This window comes from Ursus maritimus, unplaced genomic scaffold (genome assembly GCF_017311325.1).
Source record: "Ursus maritimus isolate PB19 unplaced genomic scaffold, ASM1731132v1 scaffold_2, whole genome shotgun sequence".
Taxonomy (NCBI): Eukaryota; Metazoa; Chordata; class Mammalia; order Carnivora; family Ursidae; genus Ursus; species Ursus maritimus.
In genome coordinates this window covers 37,274,198-37,293,819 of record NW_024424452.1, presented here as the reverse complement: position 1 = coordinate 37,293,819, position 19,622 = coordinate 37,274,198, and the positions used below count along the sequence as shown (strand labels likewise).

The 19,622-nt window shown below is 57.0% G+C and overlaps 1 protein-coding gene across 1 annotated transcript in view; it reads right to left on the bottom strand.

Moving 5' to 3' along the window:
- Positions 1-11,655, bottom strand: part of PKD1 (polycystin 1, transient receptor potential channel interacting) — a 43,858-nt gene extending 32,203 nt beyond the window's left edge. The window contains exon 1 of the mRNA XM_040634451.1: positions 11,432-11,655. Within this exon, the coding sequence (XP_040490385.1) occupies positions 11,432-11,655 (224 nt within the window). The remainder of the gene's footprint in view (positions 1-11,431) is intronic.
- Between the last annotated feature and the right edge of the window lie 7,967 nt (positions 11,656-19,622).

The following is a 19,622-nucleotide window of genomic DNA, read 5'->3' as shown; positions in this document are numbered from 1 at the left end:
GGGGGGGGGGGGGGGGGGGGGGGGGGGAGACATGGGGAGAGACAGTGCGCGTGTGTGGCTATATGCACAGGTCCGTCTCCACCCAGAACTTGGGTTCCAGGAACTCCAGGGCTGGAGAGGCCTTCGGGGACCGGAGACATGGGGATAGGACCTTCTGGCAAGGTCACCTTGCCCCCCACAATGGAGTCTAGATTCCCCTGTCCCTTCTCACATGTGGTGGAGGGGGTGCTTTCTGTCTGCCAGACCGGGCTGGGCTTTCCTCTAGGGTGCACTGCCCATCCTGTGCCCCACAGGCTCACCCCGGCCGGCCCGCTCCTGCTCCCAGGGTGGGGGGGGGGGCAGGCCAGGCCGGGAGAGCAGGGAGAAGCGGCCAGACTCCCACCCAACTGGGCAACTACAATGCTCTGGAGTGGCAGTGGCTGTGGCAGGAGAAGCTTCAGCTAGACCTATGGAGGAACCTCCCGAGGTCTGTGCCTCTGAGGAAGAATCAGGCTGCAGGGGCACGAGAAGCAACAGAGTGATGGTCCAGAGAGACGGGCCCTGGGGGCGGCAGGACTTGACGGTGAGCACAGGCATGAGACCCACCAGGGGTTCCCGGGAGAGCTTCCCAGCTTGGGCCTCAAGCAGAAAAGGAAAGAAAGAAGGAAAATCCCTTAAATGTTTTCCACATCCCATATTCTGGAAAATCCATCATGAGTGGTGCCTGAGAAACCAGGGCAGTGGGTGGGAGGGGCAGGTCAAGCTCGGCGTCCAGGCCACTCAGCCAGCACCCATCCTAGCCCATCAGGACATCGCTCTCTCTGGCCTCACTGGCCTGTGCCTCCAGGCCATCCTCAGCCCAGTTAAGTCCTCCATCCAGCTCTGCTTGGCCCAGCAGCCCCGTTGAGGCTCCCCTCCCCTGCATGCAGAAGGCCCCACCATCAGTCACGGGCACTGGCCACGTGCTCCCTGTGCTCCAGGTCCCAGCTGGGCACGGCCCCTCAAGCATTCCCCTGGGCCTAACCTGGCCCAGAGTGCACAGAAAACAGCAACAAGCTCCCCAGGATCCTGCCCAGCCCAGGTCCCGTGGCCCAAGGGCAGAATTAAGCCTGAGCCCCAGCCCCCGGGCCTGCCCCAGGGTGTGGATGCGCCTGTGTGGGGCAGGCTGTGGGCAACGGTGTACAGCGGGAGAGACAAGAAGGGCAGAGGGGACACTGAGGGGGAGCTCTGGGGGTCACCGAAAGGGGACAATTGGTGGTATCCTCAGCCAGTCCCACACCCCCAAGGTCCTGAACAGCCACTTGCCCACATTTGTTCTTGCCATCAACGCTCTGGGGAAGTGCCAAGGAGGCCTCAGCCAGCCCTGCCCCCCAGGTGACATCATCACAGTCTGACACCCTGCCCCACACGGGGGTTCCCCAAGTCCTACAACCGCAGGGGAGAGACACAGCAGGCCCAGGGAACTGCCGAAGGAACCCAGCAAAGCCAAAGCAGCAGGGGATGGCCAAGCAGCGGCCGGCCCCTACTGGGAGGAGGGCCAGCAGCCTGGCTGGACAGCACCCCTAAGAGGTCCCAGGCCGACCAGGGCCCACCCTCTGGGCCAGCTAGACTCTCCCCAGCCTCTCTAAGGTCCATACAAGCAACCACAGATGCCAAGGCCAAGGCTGGAGGGGTCAGGCCAGCTTAGGGAGGAGGTGGGTGACCTGGGGACCCACACACCACCAGGGGACAGGCACATACCCACAACAGCACAAAACACACGTCACCACCCCAGGCACCAGGGATCAAGCTGAGAGGCTGGCCTTCCTTCTCCTCCCATGCATGTCCACGGGGGAGCCCAGGTGGTCTCCCGTGCTCCTTCTGCCCTCCAGACCAGACATCCTCATGAGGGGGACACCAGCTCCCTGGGTGTGCATCCTTGGGGTGCAGACACCCAAGAGCATGTCACTGGATGTCTGGGTCTGCTCTTTCCTGCTCCAAGCAGAACCCCGTGGAGGGGTTCTTGCTTTCCCACCCAGCCGGAGGTGCCCAGCAGAAGGTGCTGAAGGACCCCCATCTGATGAGCAATGGCAGCTCCCCCCGCCCTCTCCACACGAGGCTTAGCACCCGTGTCCCACCCCTGCTCACATCAGGGCCCCAGCGGGGAGAGGTGAGAAGGGGCTGCACCCAGGAGAGGGGCATGGGTCAGGGTGCAGGAAGGTAGAAGACAAGGAGAAGGTGGTCACAAGCAGGTCTGGAGTGTTCCTGAGCCTGGGGTGGCTCCAAGAGCAGCCTACCCTTCTAGAGCTGAGGAGAAGCTGGGACCCTGCTCTGCAGCCCTGAGCGGTCTCAGTTTCCTCCTCTGCCAAGGAGAGGAGTGGCCCGTGTGCCCATTCCCCAGTCCAGATGCTGGGCGGGGCCCGGGGGCCAGCCGGAGCCCCCAAGGAAACATCTGCACATTCCAGACACATGTGGTCAGCGGCGGGGGCGAGTGCCAGGCCCCAGCCCGTCACCCCCACCCCTGCGCTGGCCGCCGCACTGGAAACAGGGCTTGGGGGGAACGGGCTCCGGAGGGGCCGCACAGAGGTTATGTAACCCGCTCCTCCCGAGCCAGCAGCTGCCTCCTCCCTCTGGCAGGACAGGACGGCCGTGCTGGCGGGAGAGAAGGTACCCCACTCCCCATCCAAGGCCCAGGGCTCCATGCTCCTCCCTCCATCACCGGTCTCCTGGAAACACAGCCTTGGCTGGCCTGTCCTCTCCCTGGAGGCACCGCCAGCTCTGGGGAGAAAGAGGTTCTCCTCAGCCAAGCAAGGACGACCCCCAGCAAAAGGGGAGTGGCTACAGTGCTGGACCTGCCTCCCCCACCCCCGGGCCCCGGGGCTGGCGACGCCGCAGCTCCCCCAGCACCAGGGGCAGGCCGCCGGGAGCACAGAGCCAGTTTGAGCGTAATAACCTCGTTCTGTTTTCATTCCGTCTATTTATGGTGAGCAAGGCTGGCTTCCAGAGCCGGAAATGATGATGTGTAAATTAATGAATCCAAGTTTAGGAAGGAGCAGATTTGAAGACAAACATGCGGAGAGGGCCAGCTGGGGAGGGGGCAGAGGCAGGCTCTCCGGGGAGGGGCCCCCCCGGCCCCAGGGCAAAAGCGAGGGGCTGTCTCAGCCTCCAAAGTGAGGAGGAGAGGCTTGCATGGGAACCTCCCAGATCCAGGAGGAGGCCCACGTTTCACAGTGTTTGATGGGGGCCCCCGTCACCAGAGTTCTGCCCTCCCACTCCTGAAGTCTCACCAGGATGGGGCATAGATATCTGGTGTGGTGACGCTGCTGGCCTAGGAACCCCCTGGGCCTGCAGGCCGGGGCAGGGAGGGGAGCCCGGGACCTGCAGAAGGAGATGAGGGGTGGGGAGTCCTCCACACTGGGACAGAGATCAACCCGCCCAGAGGCAGCCGCCTTCAGAGCATTAACAAGACCAGGGTGGGGGCCCACCAGGAGAGGGTCCAGCGTGCTCCTCCGCCTGTGGCTAGGGATTTGGGGCCCCTTCAGGGCCAGGGGAGGAGGAGGACCAGCGCCCGAGGGTGCCCAGCCTCCCTCCTGATCTGGCATCTGCGAGCAGGAGCTGCACTCTGACCTGTCACGGCCAGCCAGGCAAGGAGCGCACCATCCCATTCTATAGCTGGGAATGCTGAGGCTCGGGGAGGCTGCCCCAGAGTCTATAGGCTGGTGGAGAAAGGCTAGGCTCTTCCCCATGCTGGCCAGGGAGCTGGCACGTGGCCTCTGGCTTTCCAGGGGCAGAGACATCAGTCCAGCGTGGTTAGCCATCCCATCACCCCTCAGCTGCTGGGCATGGCCAATGGCATGACCCCAGGGCTAAAGAGCAGTTTGCAGGCACCGGACCCTGGAGGCCAAGAGCACTGTTAGCCTTGCCCCGAGCACTGGCCCTCATTCCCTACTTCCGCCAGCAGGAAAAGCTGGCTTCTGGCTCTGCATCAGGACAAAGCCCTTTCCAGGGTGGCCCCACAGCATCCTGGGGTGAGCTCCATGCCTCCAGGGCACGGGGGCTGCTAAAATCAGGGACACCACACTTGGCCAGGCCTGGGCCCATAGGCACCTCAGGGAGAGAGTGAGCCCTGCCCACCTTGGCCGCAAACGCAGCCCCTTCCCTGGCACGGGCGGCTGGGCACCACTGGGCCCCTTGGCTGAGACGGCTGCCAAGCCACAAAGAACGAGGTGTTCCGGGAAAAAAGGACGTGAGCTGCATTTTCCAGCTGCGTTCTGTTCGGCAGCAAGACTGCAGGCACGCTCGGTCGGCGCCCCCGCTGCACGCGGCCCACCCCGTGGACACGGCCCCGCCTCGGCCGGCTGGAGACACACAAGCACCCAGCTCAGAGGGCCAGACGGCCGCCGCCACCCCAGACAGCGGCAGGACAAACGGGATGTTTTCATTCCAGAGTGCTCCGCGGGCTGGGCCCGTCTGGGTTCCCGCCGCTGGCGCTGGCCACTGCACAATGTTCCGGGAAGGAAAATGTGCATCTCCATCCAAAATGGCTTCCTCACTTGAAACCAAGCCTCAGCCAAGGTCTCCCTCCAGAGCCAGGGTCTCAAGAGCTGTGGGGGAGCACAGGTGGCGGCAGAAGCAAACCCCATCCTGCGGGCAGCGTGTGGGGGCGGGAGCCACGTCCTCCAGGGCCGCCCAGCCAGCTGTTAGAAGACGGTGGCCGGCGACAAGTCGCCCAGGGTCAAGGCAGAGCAACAGAGAGAGGAGGAGGAGGCCCTACAGGAGACGCCCTGGTCTCAGGCTCCGGGAGAAAGCCACAGGATGAGCCCGCAGAGAAGTGGGAGAGGGAAACCAAGTCTCACCGACACCACGCGCCTACGCTGCGAGCTCAAGTGAGATCACCAGGGTGTGCCATGCATGTGACAGCAGAGGCCAGCAGCAGGGCCGATGTGGGGGGGGCTACCAAGCAGCTCTCATGGCCATGGATTTCAGGGGCACCCCATCACCCCAGGTCACAGAACAAGGTGAACACGCGAAGTGACACATTCTATCCACACCTCAAAGCTTCACTGTGTCATACATCGGTACCTGAACACATCAAAAACACAACCGCATAAAACTGAGACCCAAACACCTGAGGAGCGTGCCAGGGGTCACACTCCCAACAGCTGCATGGCCCTACGCTAAAGACACCTCTGAGGTCAGAGCAGAGGCGGGGGCAAGGCTTCTGGACCTCGGGCCCCGCCGCGGCAGGAGCTGAGGGGTGTGCAGGAGTCCCCCCACCTGGCATTTGGTCTGCACGACACAGTGACTGGCACATTGTTCAGCGCGTGCTCTCCGTGCTTCTGCTCTGTCAGCAGGGCAGGTCCCAAGGACCCATCTCCCAGTGGCCAGTGCTTGGGGACAAGGTAATGGGCTCTGAGGACGTGGGCAGAATGGAGCTGAGGGGCCGCTCTGGCAATGGTGACAGTTACTGTGGCCCCAGCACTGAGCCCTGTGGACAAGCTCACAACCCCGGAAGGGACAGCCATTCACAGTGCCCACCTTGTGAGTGAGGAGACTAAAGCTCGGGAAGGCTGAGTGACTCGGCCAAGGTCACACAGGAAATGGAGGAGCTGGGATGTGAACCAGGTCTGATTCAGGGCCAGAGTCCGACTCCTAGGTCCCCACGGCTCCCTCCCAGAACCAAGCAGAAAGTCTGTGGGAAGAAACACAGCACAGAGAGCAGGGGGACACCCGAGGCTGGAGCTGCAGGGAGGGGCCGAGCAGGCAGCTGAGGCCAGAGCCCACCGCCCACCCAGCTCCGCTCAATCCCACCTGGGGGTGCCCCCCACCGGCACTTCTGAGCCAGGCCCGTGTGCAGCACCTGGGGTATGCCCCAGAGCACACTGATGCATTCATCTCGCTGTCAGAGCTCACCAGCTGTGTGACCGTAGGAGGGACTTAACCTCGGGGAACCTCAGTTTCCTGGTCTATAAAATGGTACCAAGAGTGCTTCCAACCCCAAAGCACCGTGGCGAGGGATTGTGACATCAAGGACAGAAAGGGCTTAGCAAAGAGCTCAGAGGCAACCACAGAGGGAGAAGACGACCCCGAGGTGGGGAGGGGGGTGCACACCCTCCAGCTGTTTTCAGAGATTTGGTTTTCAGTTCCGATGGACCTCACATACCATAAAGGTCACCCTCGTGAAGCTTATAACTCGGTCGTTTCTCGTGTGTTCCCAAGGTTGTGCGACCATCACCACTGTCTGATCCCACAACACTCCCACCGCCAACAGAAACCCCTGCCCCACGCCCGCTGGACACGCTAGTCTGCTTTCTGGCTCCATTTCCTAACAATGAAAGCATTTGACACGTGGCCTCTTGTGTCTGACTTCTTTCACTTAACATGTTTTCAAGGCTCGTACGGGTTGGGCCACAGTCGAGGCTCCATTCCTATTAACGGCTGAGTAATGCTCCACCGTGTGGGCAGACCACATCCTGTTCCTCGGTCCTCCTGCAGCTGGACACCTGCGCTGTGCCGTGTCTCAGCTACTAGGAGTCCTGCTGCTGTGAACATCTGTGTACAAACCTCTGTGTGGACAGAGGTCCCACTTCTCCTGCATAGACACCTAGGAGCAGAGCTGCTGGGTCCTACCGTGACTCCACATTTCATCTTCTGAGGGGCCGGCAGACGGCGTCCTGCCAGCGCTGGGTGGCTGGTCTGAGCCTCCACATCGAGACACGTGCTACCATCTGTCTTGGGAGAGAGCCGTCCACGTGGGCGTGAGGGGCCTCTCACTGCGGTGGGATCTGCGTTTCCCTGAAAGCCACATGTTGAGTTGAGCACCTCTTCACGTGCTTACTGGCTGCCTGTCTCTTTTCTGGAGGTGTGTCTGTTCAGATCCTTCACCCATTTCTTAATCAGACCCTTTATCTCATTAGCGTTGAGAATACATCAAAACCCTTGCTGTTGTTCCTGTTTTTAATAAGCGTTCTGGCTAGGAGTCCCTCACCACGTCAAAGACTCGCAGATGCCCTGCACCTACAGCGGTCTGGCGGCCCGGCTCGCTCTCCTAGAGGTGGCAGTCCTCCCTGCTCCCAGGCACCGCCCAGCTCCTGAGGGCTGCTGGTACTGTGGGCGCTCCGGTGTTGGTCCCTTCCAGTCCCAGCTGTTCAAGGTGCAGCCCAAGCCTCCCCATTCACCTCCCCTCCCAGGCAGGGGCCCTCCTACACTGTGTCCTCCTATCGACAGTCTGGTATATCTGTGTTCCGTGTCCCTTTGGGACCCACCACTACACACGCATTTATATTCTGAATTCCAAGCACTGGCCGGTTATGCTGTGCACCTCAGGGGACATGAGAGTGAAAGCAGCTGGGCATGCAGGACGCCCAGATCCTCCCGACACCCATCTCCACCCAGCAGCCAGTGTTCTGTGCCTCTTCCATCTGGGACCCTTCAATGCTGTCCCCAGCTGTTGTCTGGATAAAGGTCTTACCCCCACGCCTCCATCAGCTGGAGCCTGAGAGACTCCTCGAAGCTGTCTCTTGTCTGGGATGCTCTCTCTCAGACCTTTCGATGTCACCTACACTGGGGGGTCCTTCCAGGTAGCCCCTCCAAAGCAGCCCCTTCCCCATCATCTGTGTCTTTAGCTTAACATCAGCTTCACGGTGATAACCGAGCCTCAGAGACTCCAGAGACAGGGCCCAGCAAATAGCAGTGAGAGTCTCTGCCTGGCGAGGGCTCGGGGAGGAGACCCTCTGGGGTCTGGGCAGTCCTCAAGGCAGCAACACATGCGGCACGTGCAGCCTAACACGTCACGCACACCAGGCCCATGGTCTGCTCCCCATGCCCACCTCCCCTTGCACCCATGTGCTATGCAGACACTGGAGGCCTGCCTCCTCTGGTCTCCCTGACTCTCCTGCCATTCAGGGACACAGGCGGGAAAGGGCAAGGCCCAAAGTACCCCCCAGGTGACAAAAGACCCTAAGGCCCTGATAGTTCCTTTTTTTTTTTTTAAGATTCTATTTATTTATTTGACAGAGAGGGCACACACACACACAAGCAAAGGGAGCAGGAGAGGGAGAAGCAGACTCCCCACTGAGCAGGGAGCCCAAAGCGGCACTCGATCCCAGGACCCCAGGATCATGACCTGAGCTGAAGGCAGACGCTTAATCAGCTGAGCCACCCAGGCGTGCCTACCCTGATATTTCCATCAACAAACCAAGTCCCTACAGAGGTCCTGCCCTGAAGCGAGCCCTAGACCGGTGGCTGAAGTTAGCAGCGCACAGCCCCCTGGGCAGTGGTTGGCCAAAAGCAACCACACCTTGGAGCCGACCGCATCTGGAGTAGCACTGTCCCGTCTGAACTCCCTCTGGTGACGAACACCCTAGGTCTCTGGGGTCCTGTTCAACACCGTAGCCACCGGCCCCGAGCGCCTCCAGAGGACTTGAAATGTGGCTTGCCACAGCACAGCCCCGGAGCAACCGCCCAACTACAGGAAACGGAGGGCAGAGGGACACATCAGATGACACCACGGAGGTGACAGAGGCGCAGTCCAAACCCAGATGCTGTCGGAGCCAGTTCCAACGAGTTGCACGAGGAAGGGGAGATGAGGCAGAGTGGGTACCTCGTCAGAAGACAGAAGACGCTGACAAATCCCACCATGTGGACCTTACTTGGATCCTAATTCAAACTACTAAAAAACCAGAGACGACCAAAAATCCAAACACGCCGGCACAGACGGGGTCAGGGGATCATTCATCGTCTTAGGTGTGACCGCGGTGCGGCCAGACTCTCCAAAATGTGTGTGTCACAGAGCAGGACAGCTGGCGTCTGGTTCAAAGACGGGTGGAGGTGTAGAGGGGGGCAGGACAGAGGGCGACAGGTCCGTGAACTTCGGCACACAATTCTGTCTACTTCTGGGTCTATTCAAATTCTCCACAATAAAGCTTTAAAAAATGGGACAAAAGCAACACTCTGCTGAGTAATGTCATCTCTCTCAGGCCACTGTTAACCCAGGTGACGCTGGGTGTCAGAAGCCCAGGCCACCTTGCCCGCTGAGGCCTGCAGGCCCCTGTGGACCAGCCGTGGGCCTTACACCCAGGTCTGGCCCATGACAGACATACCAGGCCTGAACCCAGCACAGGCGGCCGCTGGTGCCACCCAGAAGGCAGGGCTGCTGGGGCACACCTCACCCAGGAGGCTCCCAGCCCTCTCTGTACTTGGCCCCTCTGCTTTAGAGAAGACTCCCCTATCTCCTGCTACCTGAGGATGGGTCTTGCTGGGTTGACAGGCAGAATGGCTGGGGCAGCCCAAAGGGCCCAGACAGTGGTCTGGGGCATCAGGAGAGAGCCCACTTTCCCTTGGGTTCCTGGTCCCCAGCCTCCAGAATTCTCCCAGAGGCAGCTTCGGGGTGTAAAGGGCAGCATGGGGTCTCCTCTGTTTGCCGTCCACCTGTGTCTCAGGGTTCCATCGCAAGCTCAGAGGGGCCAGCAGCTCTGGGAATCCTGCCAGCTCAGGCCGGGCCAGGCCACCAGCTCCCAGGACCTCCAAAACCCAGGAGCAGATCCTACAGTGACACATGTAAGGCCACAGTCTTGGGCTCCATCACTGTGTCCAAGAGGCTCCAGAGCCCGCACCCTGCTGCACGCCCCTGACCGAGCCACCTGTATTGTTCACTTCCTACAAAGGTCCTAGAGGCCAGCTCAGCACCAGGCGCTGGGGAAGCAGAGAATAACCAGGAGGACCAAGGCCTGACCTCAGCAGCTCCCAGCCCACCAAGGATGCAGGTATCTTCACCCACAGTATCCAGAAACAAGGAGTGGGGTGGATCCAATCCAGTCATGCTGGTGCAGGCAAGAGGCCCATCTCCACAGAGACAGCCAGGATGGCAAATGCTCAAGGGATCAGTTAGCAAAGCGACAGGCCCAGTGTGACGTCCCCCCACCCCCCCATGGCTCCCAGCTGACCCTGGAGAACCTGCTCTTTCCCCACCCCCATACCACCCACCAAAGCCCCAAGGACATCCAGACCACTCAGGAGAAATACCCGCCCCTGCTTCACCACCTACTCCCCAACATCCAAACTCAACTGAACACTGACCATGGGGTCCTCTAATTAAAGGTGGCCATACACTGGAAACACCCAGGAAATATTACAGAACAAAACTTCAGGACCCATCCCCAGATTTCACAAGCCTGAGGATGTTAAATGCTCCCCAGTGGATTCTAGCATGTGGCCAAGGACAGATGGGCATCCTGGCTTCGGTGCCTGAAAGTGCCCAAGAAATCCAAACAGGGCCATAGGAGTGCAGATGAGCAGGCCCTGAGCCTGCCCCTAGCCCGGGGACAACTGTCTGCAAACCTTGGTCCCCTGCACCCTGTCCATTCCAACTCCAGGTGCTGCGCACCTCAGTCAAAGCCAGCCCTGCCATGTGCTGGCCACTGCTTGTTTCCTGGACAAGCGACACCACCTGAGTCTGTTTTCTCACGTGTGAAAGAGGAACCTTCGCTGTACCTCTGCCTCAGAGGGTTAGGGGGAGGCTTAAGTGTGTCCGTCACAGCCAGAGCCTGGCACAGGGCTCACAAAAGACAAGTTCTCCATAGAGGCTACGCTATCACTTCCAAACCTGACAACAGCTCTTCAGCATTTTAAACCACTCCTGGCAACCCCACATGACCACTGTCCCCAGGACCACATCAGAGCCCTTTATGAGCCCCCCATACCTCCCACCCTGCCCCACTCCCGCACGACTCCCTTGCAGTAGCCACAGTGGGGAGCACCCTACACCCACACATGACCAAATGCAGCCTCTGGGCCTTGCACACACGGTTCCCCCCTCCCGTCCTCTGGCCACCTTCCCACTCCTCCTTAAGTATCAGGCCAAGTGTTACACATCCTTCAAATCCCTGTCCAGACACCTCTTTCGGGAAGCCTTTCCCGCCTTCCCAAAGCCCTCCTCCTCGCGGCTTCCTGCTGCAGGGCTCCCAGGTGCAGAGCGGATTTTATCCCCCAGGCCAGTCTGCGTTCTATTAGTCCCTAATTAGCGTCTAAGTGTTGACCGGTTCCCTCCAGACCCCTTCCACCCCGCCCCCGCGCGCTGTCTCAGGTCCCCCATCAACTCGGAACCCCACCAGGTGGGACGTTTCTGTGTCCAGAGAAACCGGGATTCTTCTGCTTCGCCCTGGCCCAGGCCAGGGGGGCTGAGGGCCGCCCGCGCTCCCGGTTTTCCTTATTTAGTCGGGCCGACCTCACTGCGCTGGAGCCTTGCCCTGGGAGAGGCCTGGCCCGCACTCCGTTTCCCCTTCAGAGGCCGGGGACGCGCCCACGCCCTGCGAGGCCCGCCAGGCCGGCGGCCTGCCCGGCCGGGCCTCTCCCCGGAGCCGAGGGTGCAGGCGCGCCGAGACCGCCTCACGCCCCGGGCGCCCCCCGAGTCCCGGCGCCCTTCCGGCGCCATGGCAACCGCCCGGCCCGCGGCGCAGAGTGGCGGGGTACTCACAGCGCGGTGGCGTCGGCGGGGATGCGCAGCGCGGGTCCGAGTGTCCGCAGTCCGCGGCCGGAGCAGTTGACGCGGCAGGCGGAGCCGTGCGTCGGGCCGCAGAGGCAGGGGGGCGCGCACGGCCCGCAGCCGCGCCCGGGGCCCCCCGCCAGCGCCCCGAGCCACAGGCCCAGGCCCAGAGCGAGCGCCAGGCGGGCGGGCGCGGCGGGCGCGGCGGGCGGCATCGTCAGGGCAGCGCGCGCATGGCCCCGGCCGGGCTCCGAGCCCCCACCCCCAACCCCCGAGCCCGCCCGGCGCCGGCGGCCGCGGCTCAGGCGGGGCCCGCGGACGGCATGGCGGGGCGCGAGGCGGGATACGGCGGCGGCCGCGGCCTGTCTGCCTGCGCGACGCCGGCTCGGCGCTCGGGCCCGACCGCGCTCTGCGTCCGCTGCCGGCCGGTCGCGCGCTCCCGCTGCAGTGCGGGCCCGCCGCCGCCGCTCCTCCTCCTCCCCGTGCGGCGCGGGGCGGGCGGGGTGGGGCGTTCGTAGGCCCCGCCCCTCGCTCTGCAGGGCGGCCGCGTACGGGGGCGGGGCATCGTCGGGCCCCGCCCCCTCATCTCACGGGACTGGAGGGGCGTCGGGCTGTCCCCGGCTGTCTTCCCTCGGGAGCGGCGGCGGTGGCTGGTTCTCTGCGCAGCTGCCCTCCCGCGCCCTGCGGCCTCAGGTCCCCGCCGCGTCCGCGCCCCTCAGCCCTCCGCACTCGCGAGCGTCACGGCTGTGCCGGCAATCTTGGAGCGCTTCTGTCCCCTGGCGTCTCCGCCGTTTTCCCAGCGCCTGGCACGTGGTAGGCGTCCTGTCTTGGCGTTCCTCCGGAGCGCCAGCGAGGTGTTCGGGCCAGTGCCTGCTGTCCCAGAGGCGACGCCCGAGGCTGGCCTCAGCCGGGCGGGGCCAGCTCAGCATCCCCGCAGCCGCCCACCCGCCGGCCGAGGGCACCTGCGACCCACCAAATCTAAAACCGAAGCACTCCAGTGGCTCTTGGGGCTGGGGGGCGGGGGATGGGGAGTAACTGCTAGTGGATATGCGGTTTCCTTCCAGAATGGTGAGGACGTCCTGAAATTGGTAGTGGCGGTGGGTGCACAGCTTCGTAAATATACTAAAAATCACTGAATTGTGCTCTTAAAAGGGTGGATTTTATGCTATGTAAATTGTATCTCAACTTTTAATGAAAAAGTGATAAAATTGCTCCACCGTGGGGCCGCGGGGGGGGGGGGATGCCTGACCTAAGCTGGCCGAGGGGTCACAGGAAGAAGTCCGCGGACTCCCACATGGGGGAGGCCCCCATCCCACTGTCCTGAGACCCAGGGCCAGGCTGCATCCCAAGGCTTCCCGACTTCCTATCCAGGTTCTGTCTCTCTCTTTAAACTAGCTGGTAAACCTCAGCTAAACCCACAAGTGCTGGGCCCACGTCCTGCTACCTCTCACTGGGAGAACCCAAGCAGGATCACTGTGGGACACCCTGCAGCTCTGCTATTCACCTGGGCATGAAGTGGCACCTAAATCCCTCACTGTCCTCATCCGTGTCATAGAAATAGCAAGCCAATGTCTTAGGGCTGGGGGAGGATCACACCCAGCCCAGAGCCAGCTCTCAGGAAAGATCCACGGAAGAACAGGTTGGTTCCCGCACGGGCAAAGGCCAGGGATAAACAGGGACTAGGTTGCCCTACCATGCCCTGGCAGTCAAATGACCCAGGGACAAGCAGAGGATCTCCAGGTGGCCTGGGGGTGGAGGAAGGGTAGTCCAGTTGTGGCAACTGAGGTCCTTTCTCAGGGCTCAACTCCCACAAGGCCCTGTCTCCAACTCTGAGCCTCTTGGACCAATTCATTGCTGAGCAGGGAGAGGGACTTAAGTTAGACACGAGGGGGAACAGGGCAGGACTGTAGAGCCTGTGAGCCACTTGGGCTTCAGGAAAGTTTATGCAGAGTCACAGTGGGAGTACTTGGGAGCCCAGTTTGGAAACACTGGTATGAGGTCTAAGCCAAGGTGGGGTTGATGGGATGAGGCAGGGGAAGGAGGAGCCCTGGGACTGGGAAGAGAAGGGGAGGCTCAGATGGTGCCTCGCCTGGCAGTTGGGTGCTGGGATGGGTGGAGAGGCTGTTGGCTGGGTAGAGATGCCCTCGGGGAGGAGGGACATGGAGGGAAAGGTGAGGAGGAGGTCCTGGACGTGCGATGCCATAGAGCACTTGTGAAGGTGCCCAGAGTACAGCTGGAGGCAGGGCGTGACGCTGGGAGGGGGTAAGCAGGCCTGGGGCAGACAAAAAACTCCAGAGGCAGGGAACCCCATCCTAGAAGAGAAGAAAGAGGGCCTGGAGGAAGTCTGAGTAAGAGCAGCCCAGAGAAGCAGGAGGAAACAGAGGCACAGCATGTGGAAGTCAAGGGAAAGGCTACAGGGGAGAAGCCAGCAGGGGCTTGGGCTGCAGGAACAGAGTGGGGGCTGAGGACAGTGCAGCTGCACATCCCCTCTTGGTCCTCCCTCACTGCACAGGCCCACATGTATCCCCACTGGGGGCTTCTAGAACTCTCTACAGTCTCCCACCTCCTAGCCTTTCCCCATGTTGTTCCCTTTGCTTGGAACACTTTTCCATCCCACCTCCATGATTACTCATGCTTGCAGACTCAACTGAGGGGCCTCCTCCTCCGGGAAGCTTCCCCAGCCCCTATTCCATGTGCTGATTTGCGTCACACATTCAGGGGACATATATTTATGAGCTATCTACTGCAGGCAGAACACTGGTCCCCAGGTATGTCAGTGCCCTCACTACTTAAGTCATCCTGTCCCTCGATCCTGCCATGTCACCTGCACAAAGCTGAAGGCATGGTATTCACCCATGACCTTTACGGAGGGCACCTTGAGTGGAGGGTTTAGATAGGAAGCCAGATGCCAGCAGGTTGGTGGCAAGTGAGAGGGTGTAGACGTGCCATGTGGCCCATTGTTTCTAGAAGCTTAGATGTGAGAGGAAAGAGCTGTGGCAACGTTTTTTTCCTAACAGGGTACAGACTTGACTGGGTTTCCAGGCTGAGGGAAGAGTGCCAGCCATGAGGGAGAGGGAGAAGTGGATGAGACAGGGAGAGAGCGCAGAGAGTGTGTCAGTGGTGAGAGCTTCTTGAGAGATGAGAGGAGTCAACTCACATCCTTCACTTCTCCATCATTCATTCACTGTCATTCCAATGAGTCTTCACAACTCTAGGAGCTGGCTACTAGACCTATTGCTTTTATTGAACGAGGTAACCAGGGTGTCTGGCTGGCTCAGTGGGTGGAACGTGGGACTCTTGATCTCAGGGTCATGACTTCAAGCCCCACGTTGGGTGTAGAGCTGACATAAAAGAAAAAGAAAAAAAGAAATAAGGTTACTAAGCCACAGAGAGGTTAAAAAATTTTCCAGGTCACACAGAGAGTAAGTGGTATTTCTGGGATTCTATTTCAAGCCCAAGCTTTTAATTCCAGTCAAGTGACAGACTCAAGATAAGGGAGGATAGACCCATAAGAAACGGGTGCGAAATGAGAAAAAAACAGATTAATCAAACCTAAATGACGGTTTGAAGCTGGCTGTGGAGTCCGTGCAAGTGTTTCTAAAGGATTTCTGAAATAGAAAGGGCATGTTTAAGCAAGAAATTATCTGGAAATGAAATTCTAGAATATTATTTCAACAAACAGAGAAAATAAAAGGTGCCGGAGATCTTGTTTGATTCAAGGAAGAGGACATTGGAAAATTCCTTAATTATTGATAAAAGAGATCATAAGGTGGGACTTTTAAAGGTTTTTTTTTTTTAATTCTTTAAGTAATGCCTGCACCCAATGTGGGGCTTGAACTCACAACCCCAAGATCAAGAGCTGCTTCCTCTTCCAACTGAGCCAGCCAGGCACCCCTTAAGGTTTTTAATTAACAGTTAATGAGGGGTGCCCGAGTTGCTCAGTCGGTTAAGAGTCTGGCTCTAGATTTCAGCTCAGGTCATGACCTCAGTGTTGTGAGATGGAGTCCCGCATCAGGCTCTGTGCTGGGCATGGACCTGCTTAACATTCTCTCTCTCCCTCTCTCTCTCTGCCCCTCCCTCCACTCTCCCTCTCTCCTTCTAGGAAAAAACAAACAAGCAAACAAACAAAAAAACCCAGTTAATGATAACAGCATAAAAGGGAAAACTTGGAGGGCAGGACACATGAAAACCTGATCGGCCCTGGAAAGGATTACAAAAGAAAACGGTGGATCAATGTATTAATCAGAATAGGCAAAACAAGACCAAGCACACGGGTCATTGTCATAAATGTAAATTAGTTAAATTCCCCTACTAACGAACAAGGATTTTCATAATGGGAAGACATACTAAATCCAGGTAAATGCTGTTTTCAGGGACAAAACCAAGACAAATAACAAATAAAGAATAGGAAAATGGGGCGCCTGGGTGGCACAGCGGTTGAGCGTCTGCCTTCGGCTCAGGGCGTGATCCCGGCGTTATGGGATCGAGCCCCACATCAGGCTCCTCCGCTATGAGCCTGCTTCTTCCTCTCCCACTCCCTCTGCTTGTGTTCCCTCTCTCACTGGCTGTCTGTATCTCTGTCGAATAAATAAATAAAATCTTTAAAAAAAAAATAAACTGCCAACCTACCTTCTGTATGTCTTCATTTTCCTATTCTTTTTTTTTTTTTTGTAATCCTTTTCTTTTGTAATCCACCCAGGCGCCCCAGGTTGGTAGTTTAATACCAGGAAAACAGAACTAAAGCAAAAGATTTTTTAAAAAGGCGCGGGGTGGGGGGAAGTCCTTTATTTTTACACTAATTAGAGGTACAGTTTGTGTAGAATGTGTAATGACCCGTTGCGTTCTCAAAAATAGAACATTAGCACACACAGCTAAACCGTTAGCAATACACAAAACTGGGGCGCCTGGGGGGCTCAGTTGGTTAAGCATCTGCCTTCAGCTCAGGTCATGATCCCAGAGTCCTGGGATGGAGCCCCGCATTGGTCGCCCTGCTCAGCAGGGAGCCGGCTTCTCATTCTCCCTCTGCTGCTCCCCCTGCTTTGTGCTCGCTCTCTCTCTCGCTCACTCTAGAATACATAAATAAAATCTTAAAAAAAAAAAAGAAAGAAATACACAAAACTATTGTGGGAGACTTTGTTACACCTTCCTTTGAACTTTACAAAGCAAGCAGACAAGGTGAAGAGAATTTGAACAGCCCAGTTAATACCTTCTATGTTTCGTGACAATATTTCGGCAAGATCAGAGGAAATGATTAGGCAAGCAAGTGGCCTTCGGCACACTGTTCTCTAGAGGTGCTCCGGGTCCTTTCGCCTGCTCACCCCACCACATCTTGGGTCCAGGGGAGGCTCCCCCAAGCCCACCCTAACGCAGGGATGCCCCACCGAGGAGAGGCCTGAAGAGCTGTCTGCCAAGGATCCTGGGCTGAGGCGGGACACCCTGACAACCCAGGTAAATGAAGGGTAAATGTAGAAGCAGCAGAGTCCTTCATTATCTTAATTGCAGTGGTGGTTTCATGGGTGTATACATATGTTAAAAACTTACCAAATTGTACACTTCATTTTTTTTAAGTTTTATTTATTTAAGTAACTTCTACACCATGACCCTGAGATCAAGAGTCATGTGCTCTTCCAACAGAGCCAGCCAGGCGCCCCAAATCGTACACTTTAAATATGTGCAGTTACCGGACGTCAATTAGATCTCGATGAAGTTGTTCCTTAAATATCTACGGCGCGCCCGGGGGGCTCAGTGGGTTAAGGGTCTGCCTTCGGCTCAGGTCATGATCCCAGGGTCCTGGGATCGAGTCCTGCATGGGGCTCCCTGCTCAGCGGGGAGTCTGCTTGTCCCTCTGCCCCTCCCCCCCCCCGCTCACGCAGCACTCTTTCTCTCTCTCAAATAAATAAAATCTTTTTTGAAAATATTTTATATCACTAGTATGGTGGTGGTCAAATGATTCTCTGTCTAAACTCAACAAACTGTATAGTTAAAATTAGTGAACTTTGGCTCAGGTCATGATCTCAGGGTCCTGGGATGCACCCCAATGCGGGACACATTGGGCTCCCCGGCTCAGCGGGGAGTCTGCTTCTCCCTCTGTCCCTCACCCCTGCTGTGCTCTAGCTTGCCCTCTCTGTCTCTCTTAAATGAATAAATAAAAATAAATAAATAAGGGCACCTGGGTGGCTCAGTTGGTGAAGTGCCCGCGTTCGGCTCAGGTCATGGTCCCCGTGTCCAGGGATTGAGCCCCACATCGGGCTCTCCGCTCAGCAGCGAGTCTGCTTCTCCCTCTGCCTCTGTGATCTCTTTTGCTCTCTCTCATATAAAAAAAAAATAATAAAATCTTTAAGTAAATAAATAATGCTTGAGCAAAAAAAATCAAAATTAAAATCAATTGTATAGAAATGAATAGTAATGAGCATACATCTTACCAAACCTGTGGGGTGCAAAGTTATACATGGAGAGAAACTGATAACATCACTTTTTCTATTATTATGCATGAAAAATTAAGCTAGTTTTAAACTAAGCATTCATGTCAACATTCTAGAAAAACAACTATAAAATAAACCAAAACAAAGCAGAAAGAAGGAAATGAGAAACCTAAGAGCATCTATTAGTTATTTCATGTAAAAACATATGTAAAAACTTACCAAACTACACATTTTATTTCTTTTAAGTTTTTTTTTTTTTCCAGTAATCTCTACACCTAACTTGGTGGGGCTTAAACTCACGACCTTAAGATCAAGAGTCCTGTGCTCCAACGACTGAGCCAGCTGGGGCCCCAAGAGCATAAATTAGTTATTTTAAAAGAAAGAGTAGAAGGAATTAATAAAATCAAGAGCTATTTTTAATATTTAAGGCAATTAAGATTATGGGGTGACTGAGTGGCCCAGTCCATTAATCGTCTGACTCTTAGCTCAGGTCTCAATCTCAGGGTCGTGAGTTCAAGCCCCATGTTGAAAAAACAAACAACAACAAAACACCCAAAAGATTTTTAAAAAGAGCCTGCTGGCAAGTGTCACTGAGAGATAAAAACAAAATACAGACCGTTAATGATTAAGAACAGGTTTATTCACAGAAATAGAGTTAAAAGTCACAAAAGAAAATTACATGCAGTTGTTTGTAAACTTTTGATACCTAGATAGGATCATTATGTGTTAGAACAAGACACACTATTAAAACTAACTCAAGGGGAAATAAAAAGCCCAAATAGACCAGACATAAAGGAAGAAATCGGAAACTTTTTGGAGCCACGCCAGGAAAAGATACTTTATCCAGATCTGTTTATGGAAAAATCTTACCAAATGTGCAAAGATTGTGATTTTTGTATGTATTCTTAGAGGGCATGGCCACATCTCAATATATTTAATGCATATTTACGCATAAAGCCATGTATTGAGCATAATTTGCACGTCTAAACAAACTGGATAAAGATAGCACAGAGAAAGGAATCCATCGTCCAGGGATTTTTAAGGTCTGTCTCAGCCAAGAACCTCTGTTTCAGACAAAATCCTAAAATACACAACTGGAACCGTGCTGAGGAAGCTGAACAGCGGCTCCCAGACAGACCCAGCTCCTCGTCCCCAGAGTCTGTGGCTGTGACCCTGCCCCGCAAGACATCTTGCAGTGATGATTCCATTAAGTCTTGAGATGCGGGGTTACCCTGGATGACCCAGGGGGCCCTAAATGCACTCAGGAGTGTCCCTGTAAGGGAGATCTGAGCGGCAGACACGAAGGCCAGGGGACCTGGGAAAGGGAAGTTGGAAGGAGGTGGCCACGAGTCAAGGAAAGCTGGAAGCCGGCGGGAGCCGAAGAGGCAAGGTTTCTGCCCAGAAGGAACGAGACTCGTGGGTGCCCCGTAAGCCTCATTCCGCCCCGTGGCCTCCGGAGTGTAGGATGATACATTCGGGCTGTTCTGTGGCCGCACCGTGTTTGTTGTCGGTATTTGTTACAGCCCTCGAGGGACAGGGTCTGGGCAGAACAAGAACTTTTCTTCTTGCTCTTACCTCTTGTGTTGTTGACATGCCTCCAAAATCATCCATCATTTTCAAAATCAAGAAAAAAAGGAGGGGCGCCTGGGTGGCTCAGTCGTTAAGCGTCTGCCTTCGGCTCAGGGCTTGATCCCGGCGTTATGGGATCGAGCCCCACATCAGGCTCCTCCGCTGGGAGCCTGCTTCTTCCTCTCCCACTC